Source organism: Periophthalmus magnuspinnatus, chromosome 15 (assembly GCF_009829125.3).
Source record: "Periophthalmus magnuspinnatus isolate fPerMag1 chromosome 15, fPerMag1.2.pri, whole genome shotgun sequence".
Taxonomy (NCBI): domain Eukaryota; kingdom Metazoa; phylum Chordata; class Actinopteri; order Gobiiformes; family Gobiidae; genus Periophthalmus; species Periophthalmus magnuspinnatus.
Genome location: NC_047140.1, coordinates 8,228,140 through 8,253,898, shown reverse-complemented (window position 1 = coordinate 8,253,898; position 25,759 = coordinate 8,228,140). Strand labels below are relative to the sequence as shown.

The window sequence follows — 25,759 nt, the reverse complement described above, 5'->3', positions numbered from 1 at the left end:
CTCAAATGCTCAGTCTAGGGTCTATCAGACGAGCCAGCTATACTTCTTGTATTTACCCCAAAAAGTTAGGCTAGATTTGAAATCTAATGTTTCTCTGTGCACCACTGTGTTAGCACTCACAATGAGAGTAGATCAGACCGAGATCAGAGAGACAGAGATCAGTTCTAATAATAAATGGACAAGTGCTGCAGCTAAATGTTACTTGTCAACTTCTAGTAAATGTATGACTGTTTTGTTAACCCTGTGACCTGTCTGTGTAGGACACCATGAAGAACCGTGAGGAGTCTCTGGGTGAGGCTTCGAAGCTGCAGCAGTTCCTGAGGGACCTAGATGACTTCCAGTCGTGGCTGTCCCGCACACAGACGGCCATCGCCTCCGAAGACATGCCCAACACTCTGACCGAGGCCGAGAAGCTGCTGGCCCAACACGAGAACATCAAGAACGAGATCCGCAACTACGAGGAAGACTACCAGAAGATGAGGGACATGGGCGAGATGGTGACGCAGGGCCAAACCGATGCTCAGTACATGTTCCTGAGACAAAGGCTGCAGGCGCTGGACACCGGCTGGAACGAGCTGCACAAAATGTGGGAGAACCGCCAGAACCTCCTGTCCCAATCTCATGCATACCAGCTGTTCCTCAGGGACACCAAGCAGGCCGAAGCCTTCCTCAACAACCAGGTACTCTACCCTAACATAAACCCTAGCACTGACCCCACTAGTCCGCTATAGAGCTCAGAGACTTACTACCACCAGTCTCTGAAGGCTGCGTGGTTTTCTCATCACAACCCTCTAAAGGACAGAAACTTTTGGACATCATATTTTTAGACCTAGTAAATGAATATGAGGATTACTTAAAGCCACAGTATGTAACTTTTTAGCCCAAAAATAGACTAAAATAAATGCCTGTTTTTTGTGATTGTCTAATTGTGTTTATTGTGCTGAGAAACTTTGAAAAGCATGCATCCTGTGAGCAAGCTTGTATGTCCACAAACCTGTCTCTTATTTGGCCTTCCTGCTTGTTTCTATGGAATTGTTGTTACTTTGGCTATAATATTCCATGGTGTGGCATAAAACTCTCCATGGAGAATTTGAACTTTCTATTTCCATAAAATCATGCAGGTGATGTGCCACCTCCAGAAAGTTACAAACTGTAGCTTTAACTGTGACTTTATTCAAGCCATATGTCTAAGTTCAAAGGTGCATTGCCACTTTCTGACTGTTATAATTATACTTCTTTCGTCCAACCAATGAGAGGTGTCTCTGCTGAATTTAATTGATGTGTGTGGCTGCCCGTCAGGAGGTAGAAACATGTAACTACAATACGATTTAAATCTTGATAAAGCCCTTTTGGATGTACACTTTTGTGAATCTTACATCCTGCCTTGTTTCCTCCAGGAGTACGTGCTGGCCCACACAGAGATGCCCACCACACTGGAGGGGGCTGAGGGTGCCATCAAGAAGCAGGAGGACTTCATGACCACTATGGACGCCAACGAGGAGAAGATTGGAGCTGTGGTGGACTCAGGGCGCCGCCTAGTGTCTGACGGGAACATCAACGCTGACCGTATCCAGGAGAAAGTCGACTCTATTGAATCAAGGTCTATTTAAGGATCTATTTGTTTTCTTCCGTTTAGCTTATTGAAAGAAATTAAATATAATCCAATAAATGTTTTGGCCATGTTCTTGGCTAAAAGTAAACAAATAGGACTTAAAGAAAGCCTCCTCTTAATTTCTAGTCCCAATTATTTCTAGTGGAGGGTACTTCAGCTTCACGCCTCCATGGGGCTGTCATTGATTTCCTTAAATGTTCCACAATATGGTATTAAACATGTTTATTATGTTTTCATTGCTCATTAATACCTTGAAAAACATTTATTCTTTCTGTAAGCAGGCTCATGTCTTCACAGATCTGAACTGTGACTTGGTCTAGTAGCCTCAATTGCTTGTCTCCAAAGAAATAAAGACATTTAATGACATAGTGTGGAGTATTTCAAGCAAATAACATAAAAGACGAGCAGGTGGCAGCAACATTACACAATGGCCCTTTAAAGCACATCACCATTTCCAGATCCAAATAGTCAAATGATGTTGTTTGTTGCGCAGACGTAAGAAGAACCGAGAAGCTGCCAGTGAGCTGCTGATGAGACTGAAGGACAACCGTGACCTGCAGAAGTTCCTCCAAGATTGTCAAGAGGTCTCACCTGTTCTGCTCCTGTTGAATATGATTTTGTTTTGTAGTTTCATAATCTAATAGTGTCTGTGTGTTTTAGCTGTCTCTGTGGATCAACGAGAAGATGCTGACGGCTCAAGACATGTCTTATGACGAGGCCAGAAACCTCCACAGCAAATGGCTCAAGCACCAGGCCTTCATGGCCGAGCTGCAGTCCAACAAGGAGTGGCTGGACAAGATCGAGAAGGTACAGCAGGAAGTCACTGTTTATGATAGTACTTTAATTACTTACTTGTTACAAATGCCCCCTTTAGGACACATCACTGTCTGCTGTACACTCAGGTGAGCTGGCCCTCACTGCAGTCTCGCCGAAATATGCATTGGCTTATGTTTGTCTATAAAACCATGCTAGGGCTCACACCTTCTTATCTAAGTCAGCTGCTCGTACAAGAGTCTCTCTCCAGATACAACACTCGGTCCTCACAGCTCATCAAACTGAAAGTTCCTAAGTCTAGGTCTTCTCTTGGCCTCATGTCATTTCCATGCACCACTGCTAATGATTGGAATTTGGCTCAAAGCTCACTTAAACTGGACTCCTTCATTTCTCTTTCTGCTTTTAAATGTAAACTGAAGGTAATTTTTAAAGACATGTGTAAATGTTTTACTAATGATACGAAAGGAGATTTTTCGTGACAGATGTAAATGTTTGTTTTATATTTTAATGAAATGATATGAGTCTAATTGTGTTAACTCCCCTTCCCCTTCCCTTGGCTGCTCTGGCCCAGGCCATCATTGTAAATAAGAATTTGTTCTTAATGTTTTGCCTGTCAAAATAAAGGTTAAATAAATAAAAAAACTTTTATAACATAACATGGTAGAAAGCTCAACACATGTGGACTTCTTATGTTTATTTTGTGCAATAGGTTTGAGATTGTAGAATTAAAATCACAATTCACCTTGGTCACCCTCCCAAAAGATATCTCAATGAGATTAACCTGGTTAAGGTTAATACATTTGGTCTGTATTAAATATTTTAAGATATTTGTTCAAAAACATTTTGTTTTCCAGTTTATTTTTTTCTTAAAAGAAAGTAATCTCAAGGAGGAGAAAGATGTTAATGTCACAAATCTCTCCTCAGGTAAAATGGGGGTTAGTATCAATAATAATGCATTATTTTTATATATTGCTTTTCCAGACAGTCACTTTACAGTTTTTTGCATTATTCATTCACTCCAGTCAGTTGTGGTAAGATACTGTTGTAGGTGACCACCACCAACACTCACACCACTTTCATTCTAGCCAATGTGGGTGAAATGTTTTGCCTAAGTGGCACTGTGGCCCCACTGTGGCACCTGGTATTTACAGCGGTCTCTCATCCAAGTACTAACCACTACCAGCCCTGCTTGGGGTTTGAGATGTGATGAGATCAGGCTTTCACAAGGAGGTTTGGGTTAGCAAACCACTAATTTAGGTAACCACTGTCCTGTGTATTACAAATATAATTGTGATCCACAAAAGTTGAACTGAAGTCCATTATCCCCTTATATTGATCCAAACATGTCTGTATATAAACACTTTCACATTCTCATTTCTCCTGTCACTGCTACACAATGTTGTGATGTACACCAAAACTACAACAATGCCCTTGTGTGTTTCAGGACGGGCAGGCGCTGATGGCAGAGAAGCCTGAGACAGAGGCCATGGTGAAGGAGAAGCTGTCGTCTCTGAAGGGCATGTGGGGCGACCTGGAGGGCACCACACAGACCAAAGCCAAGTGCCTGTTTGACGCCAACAAGGCTGAGCTGTTCACCCAGAGCTGCGCCGACCTGGACAAGTGGTTGGAGAACCTGGATGGTCAGCTCATGTCCGACGACTATGGCAAAGACCTCACCTCAGTCAACATCCTGCTCAAGAAACAGCAGGTGAGCAGGGTCAAACATGTCCACTGGGGGGCGTATGGGTTTAATTGGTTGGCTTTGATTTAGGTGGATGTACCATAGCTGCATTTGAATGAACTATTCTTTGCAATAAGCGAAGTACTGCCATTGCCTTAAAAACTGTTATTGACTATAGGCAAAGTTTACTGGAGGTATTTTGTTCCACCAAACGTTAAAGGCACCAGATTTTGCAGTCTTTAAACGTGAAAAACACAACTACTTAATTTTAAACAGTTAGCAAACATATTCCTCACTCAAACACAGTCCTAACATCCTAATTATTCACCGCAACGAGTTTATAAGCACTTTTTACATTAAGTGTAGTTTTGCCATCACACCACTGCTAACAACTAGCATGTAAAAAGCGCAGTAGCATTACTTATTGGTTTGCTGAGGATAAAACTGCTTTATAATTGGATGCAGACAGCACAGCGGCCTCATTTTGATACTAAGAGCTGCTTTCACAATATATCTGTACTGGGCCAATACACATATGTGTTAATGATTAAAACATGTGGACTGTTTTACGTCACCCCTGTCCTCAAAAAACTCCACTAGCTACTCGTACAATATCAGAAATGAACTTTTCATGAATAACTGTAGAATGATGTTGAGCTATATAAAAAAAAAAAAAAAAATTATAATACACATAGACCAGTACACACCCATGGACCATTATGGAACCTACTTGGATGACTGAGGGATTACACAGATATAAGGCCATATGGGAATATAAAAGAAAGTACTACCATTTAATGTTGAAAATCACATTCTATTTCCTAAAGAGTTTTTTACTATCATCATGGTATCGGAACCAGTATTGAGTATCACGTCTGTTCCTTAGTATAAAATCGAGTTAGAAATGTTGTATTGTGACAACACTACTCCTTACGACACGCCTCCTGTCTAAACCTGCTTGTGTGTGATTTTAGATGCTGGAGAGCCAGGTGGAGGTGCGGCAGAAGGAGGTGGAGGAGCTGCAGTCACAGTCCCAGGCCCTGAGTCAGGAGGGAAAGGGCTCCGAGGAGGTGGACGGTCAGAGGGTCAGTGTGGAGAGGAGGTTTCACACTCTCCAGGCCCCACTGCAGAAGAGGAGAGACATGCTCATGGCTTCCAGAGAAATCCACCAGTTCAACAGAGATGTGGAGGATGAGATTGTGAGTCACACCTTTACATATTACATTTCTATAAATACTTCTATAATGTCAAAATGTGTTTGTGTAGTTTCAACACATAGCCTAATAAACATTCATGCATTTTTTACAGTTGTGGGTGGAAGAGAGGATGCCACTGGCCACTTCTACTGACCATGGACACAACCTACAGACTGTTCAGCTGCTCATCAAGAAGAACCAGGTACTCACTATATGTCCCTGTTACGCACACATAAACATAATAATAATATCTAGTCAAGTTAAAAAAAATTCACAATTCATATATTGATTTGAGCACTCTTTCCTTGTTGGCAGTGTTTGGTGTTGGATGTGTTAATAGTGAAATATTATTTAGACATAACCTCAGCTCTAGCCCCCAGAGAAGCACAGATAAACAGATCGCAGCAGTGTTCTGGAGACGGCGCCATGTTATTTGAGCCAGCCAACTCGTTTATTGTTTGACTCTATTTAAATGTCTTTGATAAAACATAAAAACACATGTTTATTGTTGAACGTGCTAAAAGTGAAACATTATTTAGACATGACGTCTGTTGTAACCACCAAAGAGGTAGATACACATTTGACTTATTTATACAACAACACTGCTGTTCAAAATAGTTATTCATTTTATTTCAAGCAAAACAATTAAGTAACAAAATTTCATGTTAAATTAGAATGCACATCTTACATCGTCACAGTTTTTGAAAATTGATCTTAAAATATTTAGAAAAAAGACAAATGATCTTTAACTCTAATTATATAAAGAAGATACATTTTCTGAATCTAACCTGCCAGAGTTCCACAGCAGTATAAATGTTCTAAATGTCACATTCACATGTAAAATCCTGTATCTCCAGACTCTGCAGAAGGAGATCCAGGGCCACCAGCCGCGTTACGACGACATCTTTGAGCGCAGCCAGAACGTGCTGAGGCAGAGCTCCCCCACAGCAGATGCCATCAGGCAGAGGCTGTCCGAGCTGCAGGCCCTGTGGGCTCAGATCCGCCAGGAGACAGAGAACAGGCACCAGAGGCTGAGCGAGGCACACGAGGCACAGCAGTACTACTTTGACGCAGCAGAGGCTGAAGCATGGATGAGCGAGCAGGAACTCTACATGATGTCTGAGGAGAAGGCCAAGGTGCTGTTCTGTCCCAGTTACATCTCATGCACTTATTTTGTGACACGGATAAAAAAAAAAAAAACTAACAACAAACTATAATATCCCAATACTTGTTTTAATGAATTTTGGCATCTTAAAATTTTAGATCAGGCTGTTCCTTTTTAAATCATCTAAATTCATAGTTCAAATGTAAAGGTACATTCCCTTTGTGTATTCCAGGATGAGCAGAGCTCTGTGGCGATGCTGAAGAAGCACCAGATCCTGGAGCAGGCTGTGGAGGACTATGCAGACACTGTGCACCAGCTGTCCTCCACCAGTAGGGGGCTGGTGGCTGCTGGACACCCAGACAGGTCAGTATTACCTGAGCCAGTAGAAAGAGTAACATGTGAGGATTATAGTACTGCATATACATCACCATTGTTCTTTGTGTTCCAGCGAGCGTATCGGGATGCGTCAGTCCCAGGTGGATAAGCTGTACGCAGGGCTCAAGGACCTGTCAGAGGAGCGCAGGGGCAAACTGGACGAGCGCTTCCGACTGTTCCAGCTCAACAGAGAGGTGGATGACCTGGAACAATGGATCGCAGAGAGGGAGGTGGTCGCCGGGTCACATGAGCTGGGACAGGACTATGAGCATGTCACTGTGAGTGCACTCATGTACAACAGGATGGATCTTATTACTTTAACTTCTACTGCCTTTTAGAATTGTATGAGCATCCAGTCATCTGTGTTTGTTGTTATTTATTTTAATTATGAACCAAAAAATCTCCTCTCTACCAACTAATATTTAAATAAACATGTATAGGATAAAATAGTTACCAAATGTATTGAAAATGAAAGTTATGCGATATAAATAGAATAGGGGTACGGGTAAACTGAAATTGTGTTTTAACATATGAAATATTTTAAATGTTCAGATTTATCTCCCTTCTGTTCGTTTTTGGTCATGTCCAAATATAATACAACATTATGTATTATAGTGAAATAGTTAAATGGCATGGACAGATAAAAAATTTAATACATAAATAACAAATACAAATGGTGTTTAAAATTAACATGGGCATGGGCAAATAATTAAAAGGCCTTTACATTTAAAATGAAGCATAAATAAATAATAAAACATTTAAATAAATAATCTTTGTTTTTAAAATGAAAAATAAGGTAGAGTATTCATTGAGGTCATGTATTTTGTTGACAATGTGGCTCTCCACAAAAACTTTTGTTCCCACTTTCCTCTCCCAGATGCTACAAGAGCGCTTCCGTGAGTTCGCTCGTGACACCGGCAACATCGGACAGGAGCGCGTGGATGCCGTGAACAGACTGGCAGACGAGCTGATCAACGCGGGGCACGGTGACGCGGCCACCATCGCGGAGTGGAAGGACGGGCTGAATGAGGCCTGGGCCGACCTGCTGGAGCTCATCGACACACGTACTCAGATCCTGGCCGCCTCCTACGAGCTGCACAAGTTCTACCACGATGCCAAGGAGATCCTCAACCGCATCCTGGACAAGCACAAGAAGCTGCCCGAGGAGCTGGGCCGAGACCAAAACACCGTGGAGACCCTTCAGAGGATGCACACCACATTTGAACATGACATCCAGGCGCTCGGCACACAGGTAGGTCTCTGGAGGAGGTTTCAGTGAGATGTAATGTGGAGGGATCTGGAAGATATTATGTGTGTGTTTATTGCATTTTAAACAGGGCACTCATGAAAAACTAGAGTCTGTGCTCTCATTGGGTTCCCCTGTATAAATAAAGATAAAGAGGAATCAGTTAAATCGAAATTGCAAAATGAGCAAATCACAAAGGCTGAAATTTTTAAAGAGCCTTCATTATGCAAAATGGACTCATGTGAGCTTTAAGACATGTTATAATATTGATACTTCATCAAAAACATACCTGGAGTTGTATTTTGTTTCATTCACACATTTTTGAGTAATCCTTTATTAATAGACTGTCTACATGTCCAAGGCTCAAAATGTTTTGTTCTACCTTGTGATGTCATGTAGTGGGAGTTTTCAAGTTAAAAGCTCCTTTTACCTTTAGTTCAGTAGAGATTGGCAATTCCAGGACTGAAATTATCCAAATGATTCTAAGTGTATGAAGTGTGTGTTTAAACAGGTGTGAATGAAACAAAACACATCTCAAGATGTGTGTTTGATGAGGAAACAAAAATCGGAAAATGACATAATATGGACCTTTTAAAGTGGAACTAAATACCTGAACTCCGCCTACATTATAACATAGATGATTCTTGTATTTATTTGTCACTTCATATTGCAATATTTTTTTGTCATTTCTCCAGGATGCATTTAAAATGTGAACTTTGAACAGAATCCTATTATCGTAAACAAAAATCACGTATTTAATCAGAATCACAACTCGTTCAGCCTTTATATAATGTGATATGTTTATGCTAATATTGATTCAATACATTATGTGTTTGATACAGGTGCGACAGCTGCAGGAGGATGCGGTCCGTCTGCAGTCTGCGTATGCCGGGGACAAAGCGGATGACATCCAGAAGAGAGAAGGAGAGGTGAGACCTGCTTTAAAATGTGCTTCATGTAAGAGCTGTAGACCCTATGGGACAAACAGTAGGTCCTCAGCTGATGCATGACATCTGATTTCTGTGTTAATGGTGACGCATGCTGCACTGCCTCTGCAGAACCACACTTTAAATGTAGGGTGTTTCCAAATAATGCTGATGCAATCTACCGGCAACACTCAAACTGTCAACCCCGAGTGAAAACAGGGTATGAGGATAAGCATACAGGAGCGAGCATACAGGAGCGAGCATACAGGAGCGAGCATACAGGAGCGAGCATACAGGAGCGAGCATACAGGAGCGAGCATACAGGAGCGAGCATACAGGAGCGAGCATACAGGAGCGAGCATACAGGGCATGGTCAAAATACATGACACAAGTACAATAATTGATCATGGCATCAGTCTTTTCACTGATGCTAGTTTCAATTATTGGAATGCATAATATGCCAGAGTAAAGTGAAGGTAAAGCTTGTTCCACTGTGGTTGTCTCCATGCTCTCAGGGCAATTTAACTCACTGAATAAGAGGGGTAAAGTTCGTTATGTTGTTGTTAAGGTTTAGAGACATGAGCTGCAGTGTTGTTGACGTGTGTTTTGACCATTCCCTGTATGTATTTATGTATGTATGTTGTCTGCGGTCCTCCAGAGGAGAAAGGGAGAGGTGAGACTCTTAGACCCTGGCTTTGCATCCTTGTGGCTGCAGTCTTAGACTGAATAAGGCCTGACTAAAATGTAACATTTTAGTCGTCTCATGCAGCGCTGGCACACAGACTGCTGATGTGCAAACATCCACTGGACTAGGCACATGCACTCAGTGGATTTTTGCTGACCTCCCTGTCCCTGCTTTAAAATACCACTGGTTCTGCATGAGAGACTTGCCCCTGTATAAGTATATTCAAAGTGTACATGCTAACACATGAATTTAAATGGGTTACCTGGAGAAGTATATGAAGGATTTCTGATGTCGTAGCAGTTTGCTATAAATATAGCAGCTTGTTAGCGTTAGCATAAGCTGTAATCGCTTCTGCTGCTTGTAGGGCATTAGATAAATGTCTTACGTATGTCTGCTGCCCAGCCTGGCTTCTATGTAAAATGTTACATATAGAGCTTTAAGTGCAGTTCCATAAACAATAGCAATTCTATCAGCTGTTGGTAAAGAGAATGAAAATGTCCTGCACATTGTACATTTGCTCCATTCTTACTCTTCAAATGTAATGAATGTGTATGCAACTCATGCTACACAGAGCCAGACCTTCACTGTGGGTGCCTTTGTTTTAGAGAACCACATTTATACAGGGATAAATAATCTAAACATTTGGGGGCTTAACATTTGTGTCCTTTGCGATGTATTTCATGTTGATTTTAGTGTGTAATATGATTGTATATGTGTGTGCTCCCAGGTGCTGGAGGCCTGGAAGAACCTGCTGGAGGCGGTGGAGGGCCGTCGGGTCAAACTGCTGGACACTGGGGATAAGTTCCGCTTCTTCAGCATGGTCCGAGACCTCATGCTGTGGATGGAGGACGTCATCCGCCTGATTGAGGCACAGGAGAAGCCCAGGTACAGGCCATACCACCTGAAGATGCCAAATCTCATCATATCATGGAAGCTAAGCAGGGTTGTTGAACTTAAAATGCACTGTCACATATGTTCACATAAACCTGTATGAAATCCAAGGATTTCAGAGAGATAAAAAATTAGGGCTTAACAAGCTTTTGCATGGTCACAAGTCCTCAAAATGGCATCCATAACATGAAAAAGTGATGACCCTGACTGTCGATTGGTTGAGAGGCATGAGATGGGAGAAGGTTGATTTTGTCTGTGAGATGCTGCTAAGATAACCTGATGTGTCTTTCAGGGATGTGTCGTCCGTAGAGCTGCTCATGAACAACCACCAGGGCATCAAGGCAGAGATCGATGCTCGCAACGACAGCTTTACAGCCTGTATCGAGCTGGGCAAGGCTCTGCTGGCCCGCAAACACTACGCTTCAGAAGAGGTAGCACTAAGACTTCGGTTTGCTCAGTATACATTTAATGCTGGTTTAATCTGGATGTAGATCTTATTTGGCCATGTTCTAGTCCTACTTTGGGCCAGGTTTAGCTCTGGTGTTTATCACAATTTACTCCCAAATATATGTAGCGTGTGTGCAGTTTTAATTCCTCCCCGAGAATAAAAACCATCAAACAATATAAAGTTTCACAGCTTTACAAACAGGAATATTATGCTTAATATACTGTGTTGACATTATGTTGACATTGAACTTTACTCCAGATTATGTGCTTAATTGAATTTAAAGGTGCACTGTGTAACTATACTGGTGAGGCAGGTCCATCACCAGCTCGTCTCCATGGAGAGGTTATTGCTTTGCCTAGAATGTTCCACAGTATGACAGAATCTTATCTACCTGATTTTTCATTTTCATTTCATATTTCAAAAATTCCTTGAACAACATGCATTTATACAGCGATTGGGCTCCCCATTTCCACAGATCTGGCCTGTAATTTGGTCTCACTTGCGTGTCTCCATGCAGATGGATATATTTGATATCTTACTGTGAAATATTCCAAGCAAAGCACATCTCCATGGAAACAAGTAGATAAGCCCTCCTCCAGAAAAGTTACATAGTTAAGCATATACTACATAAATCTGTGTGTTTATTTCATATTATGTGTATCCCAGTATTTTGAAATATGATCATTCTTCTTCTTCCATTCTAATACATTTTGATTGTGACTGTAAGACTTGTATTTTTCTCCTCAGATTAAAGAAAAGTTGCTACAGTTGACAGACAAGAGGAAAGACATGATTGACAAGTGGGAGGACAGATGGGAGTGGCTCAGACTAGGTAAGAACTATTAATCTACTCTACATGTACTACACTTACTATGCCTATTACTTTTTTGGACAATCCTAGCACAGAATAACCAAGTGAGTTACTACTGCTGCTGCTACTACTATTGTTCACCAGCAAGGACCATACCACAACAATGGTGTATGATAAAGATATTTATTGTTGATATTAATGGATGTGGAGGCTGAGCAGAGACTCAGGATGGGGGCCCTGTCTCAGGTGAATAGCCCTGCCAATTCAGGACCGCTCACTCTGTAGATGGTGAGGTCTTTGGGCTCTCCTCTGAGGGAGGTTCGAGAGAGTGGAGAGAGAGTGTTGCCGGGATAGGTTTGTATAAATAGGGTAGTTAGAGGTGTGGTTGAGGTGAGCTGTGGTTCACTGGAGAGGAGCTGGAGGAGGATCCGGAGGAGGATCCGGAGGAGGATGTTGAGGCGTGGTTCTGCTCCTGAATCTCAGTCAATCATATTAACTCTGTTTATTACACCACTATTATTACTGCTACAATTACTACTTTATCTACTACTGTTACTGTATTGTGGTCTCTAACCCGGATGCCCTGCCTCCTCAGTGCTGGAGGTGCACCAGTTTTCCAGGGACGCGGGGGTTGCAGAGGCCTGGTTGCTGGGACAGGAGCCGTACCTGTCCAGCCGTGAGATTGGACAGAGTGTGGACGAGGTGGAGAAACTCATCAAGAGACACGAGGCCTTCGAGAAGTCTGCAGCCACCTGGGAGGAGCGCTTTGCAGCACTGGAGAGGCTCACCACGGTAACCTGAAACACATGGATGAAATGCCGGCCCTTTAAAGATCCTATATTACGCAAAATTTACTCTTGTGAGACTTATGCCATGTTAAAATGCTGTTACCTCATCAAAAACATATTTGGAGTTGTGTTTTGTTTCATCCTCACACATTTGAGTAATCCTGCATTATTAGTCTTTCTGTATCTTCAAAGCTCAAAAGGTTCTGTTCCACCTTGTTCCACCTCCTTTTAACTTTTTGTTGAGTAGATATTGGCAATTCTAGGCTGAAATTATCAGCCTAGAATTGCCAATATCTAGTGAAATTGCACGGAGCTTAAAAACACAGTGGAGCACTTCCTGTATTACCACATGACATCAAGGTGAAGGTGAAACAGAGTGTTTTCTGTTTGAGAGAAGAACTCTAAATATGCAGGGTTTGTGTGTTTCGTTTTGTAAATGAAGCAAAGCACAACTCTGATTATGTTTTTGTATGTTACAATGTCTCTTTTTATGAGAAACATTATAACATAGATCAGACAATAGCGTAATATGGGCCCTTTATGGTTGGGGTTTAGGTGACTGTGGTTAAGGTCGGGCTCAGTCTCCAGGAAATGAATGTAAATCAGTGTACTTTCCCCATAACACATGCAAACCTAACCTGTGTGTGTGCGCAGATGGAGTTGTTGGAAGTGCGGAGAAGGCAGGAGGAGGAGGAGAGGAACAGACAGCCCCCGGTCACTGAGGCCTCGCCCACTGAAGCTGCTGCACGGTCAGTCTATAACAATACACACTCCTGTAGGCTCTGAAGTAATTACACAACAAACATTCGTCAAAATCCAAAAGAATATATTTGTGTTTATGTCACTGTTTCTAGCTGACTGGGTTCTACTTGTTGTATAATCACTTTTAACATTAAAATGCATGTTTTAATTAATCAGGATATTCCACAGATGGACTCATTTATGGATTATCTTGTGTAAAACAATACTCAGAAGGTATTATGTCAAAACAACACAAATGTTTTAAGTTATGTTTTTGTTGAGGTTAAATTATCAGGCCAATGTGAAATTGCCCACAAAATGCAATAATATCACTTCAAACCTTTATGTTAAAGTTTACAAGCTTTTTGCTAAGTTTTTTTTTTTTTTTTTAACCTTTTTCAATTTTTTTCAGCAATGAAGATATACTTAATATTCAAATAACCCAAATCTTCAACAACATTCACTACATCTTTAGATAATTTGCCTATCTCTAGTTCAACAGTGTGAAACATGTTAATAAAAAGAGGTAATATGGAGCACACTGGAAATATATTAAGTTCCAGTGACTTTCAACTGATTGTGTAAAATCACTTTTGTGTGGACATTTTATTTTTGGCCTAAACTTTGCTAAATAAACACAAGATGAATCTGTGTGTGTGTGTCTGTGTGTTGCGTTGCAGGGAGGGAGAAGCAGCAGCTCAGAACGGCCTGCCCTCTGACCAGGAGTCTCCCAGGGTTAGTACCTATCGCTCTCCCGCCTACCAGCAGTACAGCACCACCCTACAGGGCCGTAGGGCTGCCCCATGACACCCGTCACCACGGCAACCAAACAATACATTATACACACACATACCATCAAACTATTGTGGACTTGAAGACATTACTCTAGGTTGGGTTCACGTGATGGATACTGGAGGCAGGGCAGAATTTTTGCTGTTTGCTGATTACAGATGTGTTGACCTGGTTCATGGTTAATATCTCTGTAATTACTGAGCCTATTAACATGAAAGAAAAACTGGCACAAAGGTCAAAATGTTCTCTGTGACCTAACAATGATATAAAATAAATATTACAAACATGAGATTTTTAGCAGATGGAACAACATTACACTACTAGATTAATATATAGTGAATTTGTGAATTTTCTGTTTGGCTGTTAAAGACACACTATGTAACTTTTCTGATGGAGGGCCTGCCACCTGCTCATCTCCATTGCATTATGTCATTATCACAGTAAATGACATGGCTTAAAGTTCAGGTGTAGTTTTAAAAAGCTTAGTGCTTTACGTGTAAATGATTATGCTGCAAAATGTAAAGCTAGTCTGTGGTTGAAATTCGTAAAACCAATTCTAATTTCCAAAGAAAATTGTAGACATCATTAGAAAAGAAGAATGTTTCTAAGTATGGTTTTAACTTTCTATTTCCACAGAATCATGCAGGTGACGTGCCACCTCCAAAAAGTTACATACTGTACCATTTAAATTCATAAGCTTTATAGTAAATTTTGAAGCTTTTTCGTTTCCATTTGACCCATCTAGAAATTTCACATTCTCTTGAGACACTCCACAAATGGTCAGGCAAGTAGTTACTATGGCAACATCACTGTACACCCAGAAAAGTTGTATAATGAACCTTTAAAAAATGTCCCTGTCCTTCATAGAGATCCTAGACCATGAACCCAACCTAAGACTAAAACAGGTGCTGGTTAATATTGATTTTCTATGAATATAATGCTTCATCTTGTCAAACCATATGGACCAATAGACTTGTATATTCCACAAAGGTAACATGTGGTTATTGTAGGAGACCCTGTAGTGTATCCAGTGGACCACATTCATTCTTTACTTTACTTTTCCCCTCCCTCTTCCTCCCTCTTCCTCCTTCTTCCTCCTCTTGTCCTTCAGCACAACACCCCCATCATCATCTCCCCACAGCTCCTCATCTTCCTCCTAGTTTACGTTATAATTTACAAACTCACTCTGTGGAATATGAACTCTTAAAATTTAAATTATTATGTAGACCGTTCTAAAGATAGGCAATTATACAAGTATCTACTTCAAAATCATATATAAAAAAGTGTAGAAATAATCAAAAATGACAAATGTGCGTAGGTGTAGTGTATTTAAATTTGAATGTAGAATTTTAAATGTCTTAAAGTAGTCTTAAAATAAAGTGAAGCTGTGATCAAACTAGTTCTGTTAAATTATATAGGCTGCTATTCATTGTGGGAATTCATTTTAACGTCATTCCAAAATTTAACGTCATTCCAAAATTCATTCAAACCATTCCATACTTCATTTTACTTAGGAATTATTTGTTAAAGTTACAGTATGTAACTTTTTTAGAAGAAAATAGATGTTTTTTTTCATCATTTTATTGCACTGAAAAATACAGAAACACATGCTTCTTTACTGTGAGCGGGCTTGCATCTCCACAAACCTGACTCTTACTTGGCCTGGCCTCTGCCTTCTTGTTTCCATAGAAAAGTTGCCCTTTTGGCTACAATCTTCCACAGTGTGGCATAAAACTTATCTATGAGACTGTTCCAAAGTATGTTTTTAACTTTCTATTTCTATGGAATCATGCAGGTGATGTGCCATCCCCAAAAAGCTACATACTGTACTTTTAATTCATACTATTTACAGTCAATTACTGAACTTTTTTCATTTGACCCATCTAGAAATTTCACATTCTCACTTTGATACTCCAGAGATTGTCCAGTACTTGTTGTATGTAATGGTGTAACAGGTTTACAATGGAACTCAAATTCCGAAATTGCAGTTTATAAATACTTAAAAAAATATTTTTTTTTTTCTTATTTTCACATATGTTCTGATAAAAGTTGAAGTCAAAGAACACATATTATTATTTAACCTTTTAACCATACTTATGTTGTCTCTTCATCAGAAACATACCTGGAGTTGTATTTTTGTTTCATTTTGTTTCACTCATCCATTAGTCCGGCGTCATTTTCTCTGAGTTCTCAAAAATGCTCAGTTTGCATTTTTCCTGTTTTGTTGCATCATAGATAAAACTCCAGACTTCACCCACCCAGTTTTTAAACCCATAAACCATCACTGTACTCGTTCTATGGTCAAATGTTCACAACAAAAGCATGGCTCTATTAGCATAGCTCTATTAGCATAGCATTCACGGCAGCATTTTACTTTCTTATTGTTCATTCCCCGTTGCTGACAGCAGAGAGAACACCAGCACTCAATTGCATCATTGGAAACAAAGGTGTAGTTTATAAATAATATATTTATATATAATATGTTTTCAAAAAGAGACTCTATTTTAAGTTAGAAATTGCAAAATACTTATCCCAGAGTCCCGAAAATCATGTTTAAAAGAGAATTAACACCACAAGGATGCATAATCTGTGTTCTTTGAAAGTTAGTCTGGTAAACATTCCAGCCCTCTTCCGCTTTTCCTGTCCGTACATTTGAGTGTATGTGTGTGTGGTCACTACATTACTGATCATTACTGTATGTCTTATGTGTTGATCATATGATTTTGTATTATGGTTCTGTGTCATGTTCATTGTATTTCATAATGACCTCATGTCCTGTTGCATGTCATTCCCAGACTAACACATTCCCAATAAACCCTATCCTCCAATCAGAGCCCTCCATCCCTGACGTTCATTCATCTTCATCCAGGGTCATTTTCAAAGTTCCAATATAACGTTGTTTGGCCTTCATAGTTGGAGTGAGTGATATGCTGCAGAAATTCAGATTAAAATCATGATCTAGGTTAACGCTTCTCAAACTTTTCTCACAAAGTACCACCTAAAGAGAACCTTTAACTTTGAGTCCCAACAGTTCTGTATATAGGCCTGTCATGATAAGTTTGAAGTGCGATACATGGCAACGATAAACAATAACATTGAACATTATTTATGCCACTTAAAAAAATAGCAAAATTAAACGCTTTAGTTCTTAGTTTGCGTCTGTAACGAGTCATAGAAATTATTCATTCAACCTTCTGCGGCTTAAATCTTATATAGCCAATATATAATCCCAGTAGTACAAAGATCCACAATAAACATTGACCTCAAAAAGATATTGTTCCATCTATTATATATTGAACAATAAGTTGATATAGTAATTATCATGACAGGCCTGTCTGTATAGTCTATAATTAAACTATTCTTGGTCACAACTGTGGCTAAAATGTCTAAAATAGGACTTAACCAAGAAAGGGAGGATTAAGTTAAGGAAATATTGTAGAGGATCATGACAAAGTAGCTTTATACTGTCTTCAAGAGGCAACTACAACTATCTCTGTGACTGGCTGAATCCAGAGCCTGAAAGGAGCTGACCAATAGGACGAGGCGTAGGCTGTGAGAAAAGTATCTGTTTGAAAGTAGAGCAGCGTTGAACAGAGAACGCTGCTACGAGGAGACTTGTACTATGTATGATAATCCAAGAGAAATAATTTGGTTAGCCAAGTTTAGCTTTGGTGTAGTAGCGCCCTAGTGTTCCACAGAGACTCCAGTTGGTATTGTTAAGGTTCCAGGACTTGCCCACCCTCCCCGTCCTCGGTCCTGCTGTTGACGAGCTCGGTCCTGGGGTAATACGCATCCGTTTGCAGTGGGTTTGGACAATAATGAGTTGGCCTATCGCATATATATTTCTCACCAATTACAACAACTTTTTTAAAATTTCCAAACAATTTCATGATAATTGTTTGGGCTTTTTAAATTCTTTTCTCCATTCTGCGTGGTATGCTGTGGTGCTTTGACTGTGCATGTGTTAAGCGTTTTAATAAATGCTGTGTGAAATGGACTGTTAAAGGGCCCATATTACGCTATTTTCTGATGTTACAAATGTTTCCTCATCAAAAAACTATCTGGAGTACACAACTCCAGGTATATTTTTGATAGCTTAAAGCTCACAAGAGGAAATGTTGCGTAGTATGGGATCTTTAAATAGCTTTTAAATGACATCTAAACATGTGAAGAGGCTGGTGATGCTAATAGGCACTGAGCTAGTTGGTTTTTAAATGAACAAACTGCTGCTTTTGAAATGTTTAAATACTGGATGAATAATACGGAAGGTTAAAATTGGGCGGCTGAATATTAATCTACATGAATACCCAAATTATTCATTGGCAGGTTTTGGTGGTTTTCGCTTTGCACAAAATCTCAGCTTTGATAAAATTACAACTGCATTTTGGGTGAACTTTTGAATTCTTGTTGAGCTGACGTGATTTTGCTGTTCCAGGACGGAGTGGACGGAGGCGAGGTAGTGAACGGTGTGTCAGAGCCCAGTCCTGCAGGGTCTCCTGGGGCCACACGCAAGGGCAAGTCCAGCCAGGCCGCCACCCTGCCCCACACCAAAACAGACAGCCCCACCTCCCAGCTGGAGGGCGTACTGCACCGCAAGCATGAGTGGGAGGGGCATAACAAGAAGGCTTCAAGCAGGTCAGAGCATCAGCATTTGTCTCATATTTTCAAACCACAACAATGGGAGTTCTACTGTTTTGGTTACTGTAGTGTTTGTAAATAAGAAAATGTTTTTCTTTTTTTCAGATGAATAACATTTTTCTTAACGCAATATATCATTTCCGTTTGGCTGATATATTGGGCTGATGTATGCACTTATACACAATAATGCATCAGCCGTCAGCCTTAAATCTCCAGCAGAGGCTGATATTTAGTTTGGGCCAATCAAGCTGCATAAATCATATGAATAAATCTAAATTAAAAGTATTTGAAAAACACCTGTTTTTTGTAATTACTGACTTATTTTTTTGCACATTTTTCAGGTCGTGGCACAATGTGTACTGTGTGATAAACCAGCAGGAAATGGGCTTCTACAAGGACCAGAAGAGCGCAAGCCAAGGCATCCCGTACCACAGTGAGATCCCAGTGAGCCTGAAGGACGCTGTGTGTGAGGTGGCCACAGACTACAAGAAGAAGAAGCACGTCTTTAAGCTCAAGTCAGTGCAGCTAACACAAACCCCATGTGTGTATACATATCTAAACTAGAGTCTCTTTTAACTGTTGTCTGCTGTGTGTTACAGAATCACTGATGGAAATGAATATCTCTTCCAAGCCAAAGATGATGTAAGTCAAAAGTACTTTTAAAAGCAGATTTCACTGTCAATGTATTTTTTATTTTTTGGCTAGAGTAAGACTCAACCTCCAACTTGAACTCTCTCCACTCTCTCCTTTTTAATTCTAGGAGAGGCTTATTTGAGTTTAGAGGATCGGTCATTTATTTCAGTCTCGTACCTCATGTTCAGTGTGTGTTTAAACATGTGAACAGCGTCCTAGTATTAACAGAATATTAATAGCAAATCTAATTCCAATTCCAATACCTGTCAGAGACTACACAATCCTGTGTTTTTTCAAAGAACAGAACGCTTTTAGCTAATTATAATTAAAGCAAAAAGGCCTGTTTTACACCAGATGTTTGAAGTGTTATCATAATAGATGAAGTTTGAGGTAAGAGTTTATCAAGCACCTTTCTCTACAAGTCTCTGGCGTTTTACAAGGAGAGCATAGTGGTTCATATAGACATATCATAGAGTTGAAATAGTTGGTTGACTCTTGCCCCATTGACACATCCCAGAACAAAAAAACAAATCACTGATACTGTTCACAATACGATAATAGTGTATGTCTGTGTAATCCCCCAGTCGCCCAGGTATGATCCATAACAAAAGAAAAATGTTATTCTGTCAACTGAGTGAAGACGTTTCTCTGCTCATCCAAGCCGCTTCTTCAGTTCTGGTCAGATCGCTGGTGGATACTGCCTTATATTTAATGGAGGAGCTAACAACACTGAAATTAACACACCTATTTGTTTACAGTTTCTGTTTGTTAGCTTGGTCTCTTGAACTGCACTAAGTGTGAACTGTGCCTGGGTCATATTTAGCATAATTGTTCAGGCTCCTAATAGGGGCCCATAGTAGACACTTGGAATGTCAACAATGTCAGTTATGTCTCAATCCATTACACAAGGAACTGAAATGTTTTTCTGTTGTCACATGATTTTTCACTCAGTTTAATGATTTTTATTAACTTAAGGCTTTAAATAATTCCCCTAAAATTTTAACTCATAGCTCCAATCCACGCGCTTTTACGAAAGGACTGACTGTACACTTGCCTGTTCACTTTCTGAATAGACTGTGTTTTGATTTGATTGAAAACACTTAAACTTTATGTTGCATGTTATTTCACTGCACCTTTTGACCTTTATCTTCTTGCTGCACAGGAGGAGATGAACACCTGGATCTCCGCCATCTCAACCGCTGTGTCGGGCGACAAGGGCGACGTAACACCCAGCAGCCACAGCACGCCCGCCCCAACTGCACGCGCTCAGACGCTGCCCGCCTCCGTCACCACAACAACCACCACCGCAGAGTCCAGCCCGGGCAAGCGAGAGAAGGGTGACAAGGAGAAACGCTTCAGTCTTTTCAGCAAGAAGAAATAGACGCTCTTCCTAAATCTATCTTTCCTTCCCTCCTCTCTCTCTCTCTCCTCATCCCTCTCTCCTCCTCCCTTCGGTGCTGTTTGGGTTGAAAAGTCTTACTGATCCGATACAAGGTGGAGTCAACGTGTAGCACCGGGCATTGTAATCACAACAGTACTAGCACCTAGCATAGCACTAAATCTGAACTTGTTAAAATGTCAAACTAAAATTCTCAAACAGCTAATTCCTGAATTTTTCTTTACCTTCCCCATCCTCATAACGTGACTAGCATGCGAGCTCCCAGCCAAAAGTCTCAAATTTGTGCCTAACAACCGACCGGCTGGTTTAGAGCGCCACAAAACACTCCGCCATCTTGTTTTTGTAATATATACGGAACAGGGAAAGATTAAAAAACATCTCTAAGGAATTTTGAATTTGCAAATGCTTTAGGCAGCTGCTCTTAAAATCCAAAAATTCCAGTTTGCCATTGAACAACAGTGTATTGAGGAGTTCCCAAATTGTCCACTCGATATTCCAGCTTGTGTTATTTTTGCTTCGTTCGTCGCCATCATCCCGCCTAATTCTACTACTGCCTTCTGTGGGTTTGTGTTTACGCTTCCCCAAAAAATTCTCTAGATTTTTTTTTTTTTTTTTTTTGTAATTTCCATATTTTTTTATTTTATGTTATTATTATTATTATTTTGTCTAAGCTAATCTAGGGTCCAATTCTTTCTCCTTTTTTTGCGAGGCCTTGTCTTTGCAAGATGAGTGTATCCCTATGTAATGGGGAGACCGCGACAGGGTAAAACTCCACAAATTACATCTTAAAATTTGATTCAAAAATGAAAATTGTATAAAAGTTGCGTGGGATGTAACCATGATTATGCACTGATATTTGAAGGACAAGTTGCCATGGTAACCGATGAAGACGAGCGTGTAATTGGGAGCATTACCCTGCCGTGCTTTGAAACTGTAATGTATAACTTGTGTATAACAAACTGTTTAAAATGAACCTGTGTTTTAATTTCACTATTGCTACTATTACTAACACACCCGCGGTAATAAGCTTAATTTTTTTAGCCTAGCGTAATCTACACGGCTATTTTAATGAAGGAATAACTAGGTCTGACAGTGAGAATGTCTGATATTGCATCCGATCATTTCAATTGTGTTAACTATCCTTCCCACTATGGATTTTTAAAATTTTTTCCCTTTCGTAATGTTATTTTGTGATAAAACTTTAGTCCGACAATATGAAGATGTTATAAAAATCGTACTTTAAGCTGTTCAAAATGAAGGAAGTGGTTGTGTCGCTTGCTTGTTGGCTTAAGAATTTTCAAACCGTCTATGACCTAGCAGTGAAGTCCTTTCAGTTACTTCTAATGGGAAATTTCAGATACGGAAGCCTGTATGGGTCAAAATAACCTGTGTACAGTTCTATGGAAAGCGGTTAGTGACAAAAATGACTTATGTACAGATGAAATTAGCATGTGCTTAGAATACTATCGCAGCTACTTAAACCTGATCATGCAAAAGTGGCGCTATGCTACACGTCAATGCCATATGTTAGCTTGATTATTGTACATACCACCACGAATCACCTACTTTTTAGGTTTTAACACTGCAAGGATATATCTTGATTTGATGCCGATAGCTTAATATAACTTAGGCATGTCAAGTGGAAGTGCATGTTGTACAAATTTGCCCTAATGGCTGATAAGACTGAAACCTGTTTTGCTAGTTTGAATGAATATTAATTTTGTATTTAATTTTATATCGCAAAAAACTAAAAAATCATGGCTGGAAAACAACATGGAGGATGCGGAAAGCTGGAGGTGGGCGCGTTCTTCAGCTGTTAACACTTCGGAGTAACTGGAACACTTCACTGAGGGTTGTGGGGTCCCTTTTCTATATTTTTTTGTTTATCGCTACATTCTCTGGCAATTCCGATTGATATAGTGTGCATTCTTCTGTCACTGTAACCATTAGTAACGAGATCTTTATTCATATTGCACAATCAGAAATGCCACGATACGGGGTGGGCTTGTGGGTGGGCGGGGCTTGGGTTTGTTTAGCCGAGGTATGTTGTGTGTGGCGTGGGCCAGGGGGCACTGCTAGTTGGATCTGCACCTGTAGACTTCTCCCCTTCTCTGTTACATATGTGCAAAAAGCCATTAAAATGCTTTTAAAACGAACGCCAAACTTCTGTCAAGTGTTTTAGAGTGTGTGTGTGTGTGTGTGTGTGTGTCATTAAATTATCTGATTATTGAAATGTATAGATAAACAGGTAATATATACTGGTAAGCAACTGGTTATGCAACACAATTTATATACTGTTATACAGATGTCTCTGTCATCCAGGTACGATCTATAGCAAAAAAATGTGTGTACAGTTCACATTCGGTGTAGTTCAACAGACCTAGTTAACAAACAGACACTGTAAACACATGTGTTAAAGTGTAGTTAGCTCCTCCCTTCAGACACATATAAGACAGTGTCCACCTGCAATCTGACCAGAATTAGCTTGCATGAGCGGCCAAACGTCTTAACTAGACAAAAGTTTTAGAGTGAAGATAATTGAATTTTTCTTTTGCTATATTATTATAAAACACGAGATTAGTATTTAGACAATGCATGGCCAATGGCTGGCTAATTGACTTTGTTTTGCCTATGACAAATTTATGATGGATAAATAACACATGAGCAGTAAAGTAATACAAGAACGCCAGAGGGCAGCAACACAAGAGAAAAAAAGAAATCTTCATAAGTAAAGCAGCCCCTGAATTTGAGTGAACTACAGTACAGTATGGTGGAGGATTACACTTCAAGATTACAGTCCACACGCACAGTGTGTGATTAAACAGCAAACCCACGTGTCCGTGCACATTTGTATTTATTTAATAAGATGATAAGATCTAGTTATATGTATGGTACTGGAATTCAGCATGGAAACAGGCTGGTTGTCCACCAGCAGGGGGTACTAAATAACTTTTGCCCAACATGAGTTGGGCTTTCAAGAAATGCTGGTAACAACATAAACCTCCATAATTCAGCAGCTGTAGAAGAACAGAGGCAGGAGTCTGTAGTGCTCCCTCTGCCCTACACTCTTCTGGGCAGTACAACTTCGGAGAGCTGACGTTACTTTCAGTTTCCTCTCTCTCGGGCTCTAGTTTATCTCTGACTTCAGCACCGTGGACAGCGCTGCTGGGGGCTGTAGTCTTTACTGTATCTGCGCCCGCAGTGATTCATATTCGCAAACGACAGCAAAGCCATTACCAAACACTAAGTCCCAGAAGCCAGTGCAGCTGTACGTGCTCATGTACGTGCTCATGTACGTGCTTCAGCTGCGGACGGGTGTTTCCTCCGCGTGCGTTCTCATCTGGAGCACGAGCGTTTTACCATCGGACCGGAAAAGAAATCAGCACTTCAAAATAAAGCATCGGGTAAATTATACAATATAGAATATTCTAACCGCTTTAAAAGCTTCCTTCCCATCGCTTACGAGATTATTATTTATAAATCGAAAAATGTCGGAGTCTGAAAGGGCCTGCAGCTGCTGCTCATATAGGATATAACAAGAATGTAGAACTGGGAAAACAAAAAGACAAATACTGAATAAAGCTGACCTGCTTGTTTGGTTTGCAGGCATTTGTTTTGACGAAGACTACAGTCGATTGAGAGCAGTTGTACTGTACAACAGAGTAATGGGTGGCCTAGATGATCAGATGTGGTACACTGGATCAGACGCCCTGCAGTGTCTGATTCAGACACATGCAGACTGATGCAGACAGCTGTGTCCTCAGCAGGAGGCTCCTGGATCACAGAGGAGACATGTCTCCCGCACTGGCTCTGCTCCTGACGCAACTTTATCTAAATCAGTCATGATCCAGCACAGCACACTTTATTTGGGACTTTCAGGGGTTTGTATAGCATCCTAAGGGAAACGTCTTCATAAGATATTTAATAATTAAAGGTGGAGGTGCATTCAACGTGAAAAACAACAAATCATATATATATATATATATATATATATATATATATATATATATATATATATATATATATATATATATATATATATATATATATATATATATATATATATGAAGAATAGCCTAAAAATAATCTATTAAAATAAGTCATCGAAGGACCCGATGAACCTCATTGGACTATATTTTTATGGTTATGATCCTATGTTTAGAGGTGCAGCTGTGACAGAGGCTTCACTGTATGTGCACAGGCGCCTGTTTGTGACATGAGTGCTTTTATTTTGAAGCCCAGCGGGCGGAAGTGCTTCTCTCTCGGCTCTGTGCCTCGTGGCGCTTGTCAGCCCAAAAAAAAACAAAAAAAAAACGGGCGAGAAATCCTGAGAGGAGACGGCACAGTCCGCGGGGGTGTCCATCAGCCGTGTGGACAGCTGCTTATCGACCTCGTCTCCCCCCTGTGTGGGTCAGTGTCGTGTCTGTGTGTGCTGCTGCTGTGGGGACAGGGCGGGAGGATGCTGTCCTCCGGAATCAGGACTCCCCTCCGCCGCCTCTTGGCCGGGATGATGCTACTCTCCTCTGGCCGCGCAACTTGAACCATCCGCGGGGATTAGCGCCTGGACTGGACGCTCTCTTTCGCTTTTTTGGAATAACATTTGGATGTAATCAGGCGGGGCAGTAATCCTCGGTGTGTCCCATCTTCTGTAGAGTACTACTGTCTCACATACGCCTCCTCTCCGTGCTCCGGGTTTGTGAATGGGATCGCGGTGAAAGACGAGAGATTGAGCAGAAAACGGCCGGGCTGTGGTTACCATGGCGAGGGTTGAGGTGGAGGATTAGCGCGGGGCCAGATTAGAGTTCCACGACACTAACCTCCATCACTTTTGTGCTCATTTTGCCTTTTGGCTCGGCCTGATCTGTTCTGTAGACAAGTTCAGATCTACTTCTGCCCCAGTCGCGGTTATAAGAGGCATCCCACTGCTCAGAGCTCAGACAGGGTTAAGTTATTGCTCTTTTTTTCCCACAGTTTTATTTATTGAGGCGTTATAAGCAAAAATAACTCACTCTTACTTT

General features: G+C 40.6%; 1 protein-coding gene across 2 annotated transcripts in view; it reads left to right on the top strand.

Annotated features, from left to right (window-relative positions):
* Positions 1–22,897, top strand: part of sptbn1 (spectrin, beta, non-erythrocytic 1) — a 144,999-nt gene extending 122,102 nt beyond the window's left edge. For both annotated transcript variants that reach the window (XM_033979681.2, XM_033979680.2), the window contains 22 exons: positions 261–680; positions 1,398–1,600; positions 2,106–2,196; positions 2,273–2,419; positions 3,831–4,094; positions 5,042–5,266; positions 5,376–5,465; positions 6,121–6,399; positions 6,601–6,731; positions 6,817–7,021; positions 7,621–7,995; positions 8,832–8,918; positions 10,328–10,485; positions 10,784–10,922; positions 11,687–11,771; positions 12,346–12,542; positions 13,193–13,287; positions 13,960–14,014; positions 18,507–18,706; positions 19,051–19,224; positions 19,309–19,351; positions 20,505–22,897. In XM_033979681.2, the coding sequence (XP_033835572.1) occupies positions 261–680; positions 1,398–1,600; positions 2,106–2,196; positions 2,273–2,419; positions 3,831–4,094; positions 5,042–5,266; positions 5,376–5,465; positions 6,121–6,399; positions 6,601–6,731; positions 6,817–7,021; positions 7,621–7,995; positions 8,832–8,918; positions 10,328–10,485; positions 10,784–10,922; positions 11,687–11,771; positions 12,346–12,542; positions 13,193–13,287; positions 13,960–14,014; positions 18,507–18,706; positions 19,051–19,224; positions 19,309–19,351; positions 20,505–20,723 (3,882 nt within the window). In that variant the 3' untranslated portion in view covers positions 20,724–22,897. The remainder of the gene's footprint in view (positions 1–260; positions 681–1,397; positions 1,601–2,105; positions 2,197–2,272; positions 2,420–3,830; positions 4,095–5,041; positions 5,267–5,375; positions 5,466–6,120; positions 6,400–6,600; positions 6,732–6,816; positions 7,022–7,620; positions 7,996–8,831; positions 8,919–10,327; positions 10,486–10,783; positions 10,923–11,686; positions 11,772–12,345; positions 12,543–13,192; positions 13,288–13,959; positions 14,015–18,506; positions 18,707–19,050; positions 19,225–19,308; positions 19,352–20,504) is intronic.
* The last annotated feature ends 2,862 nt before the right edge of the window (positions 22,898–25,759 follow it).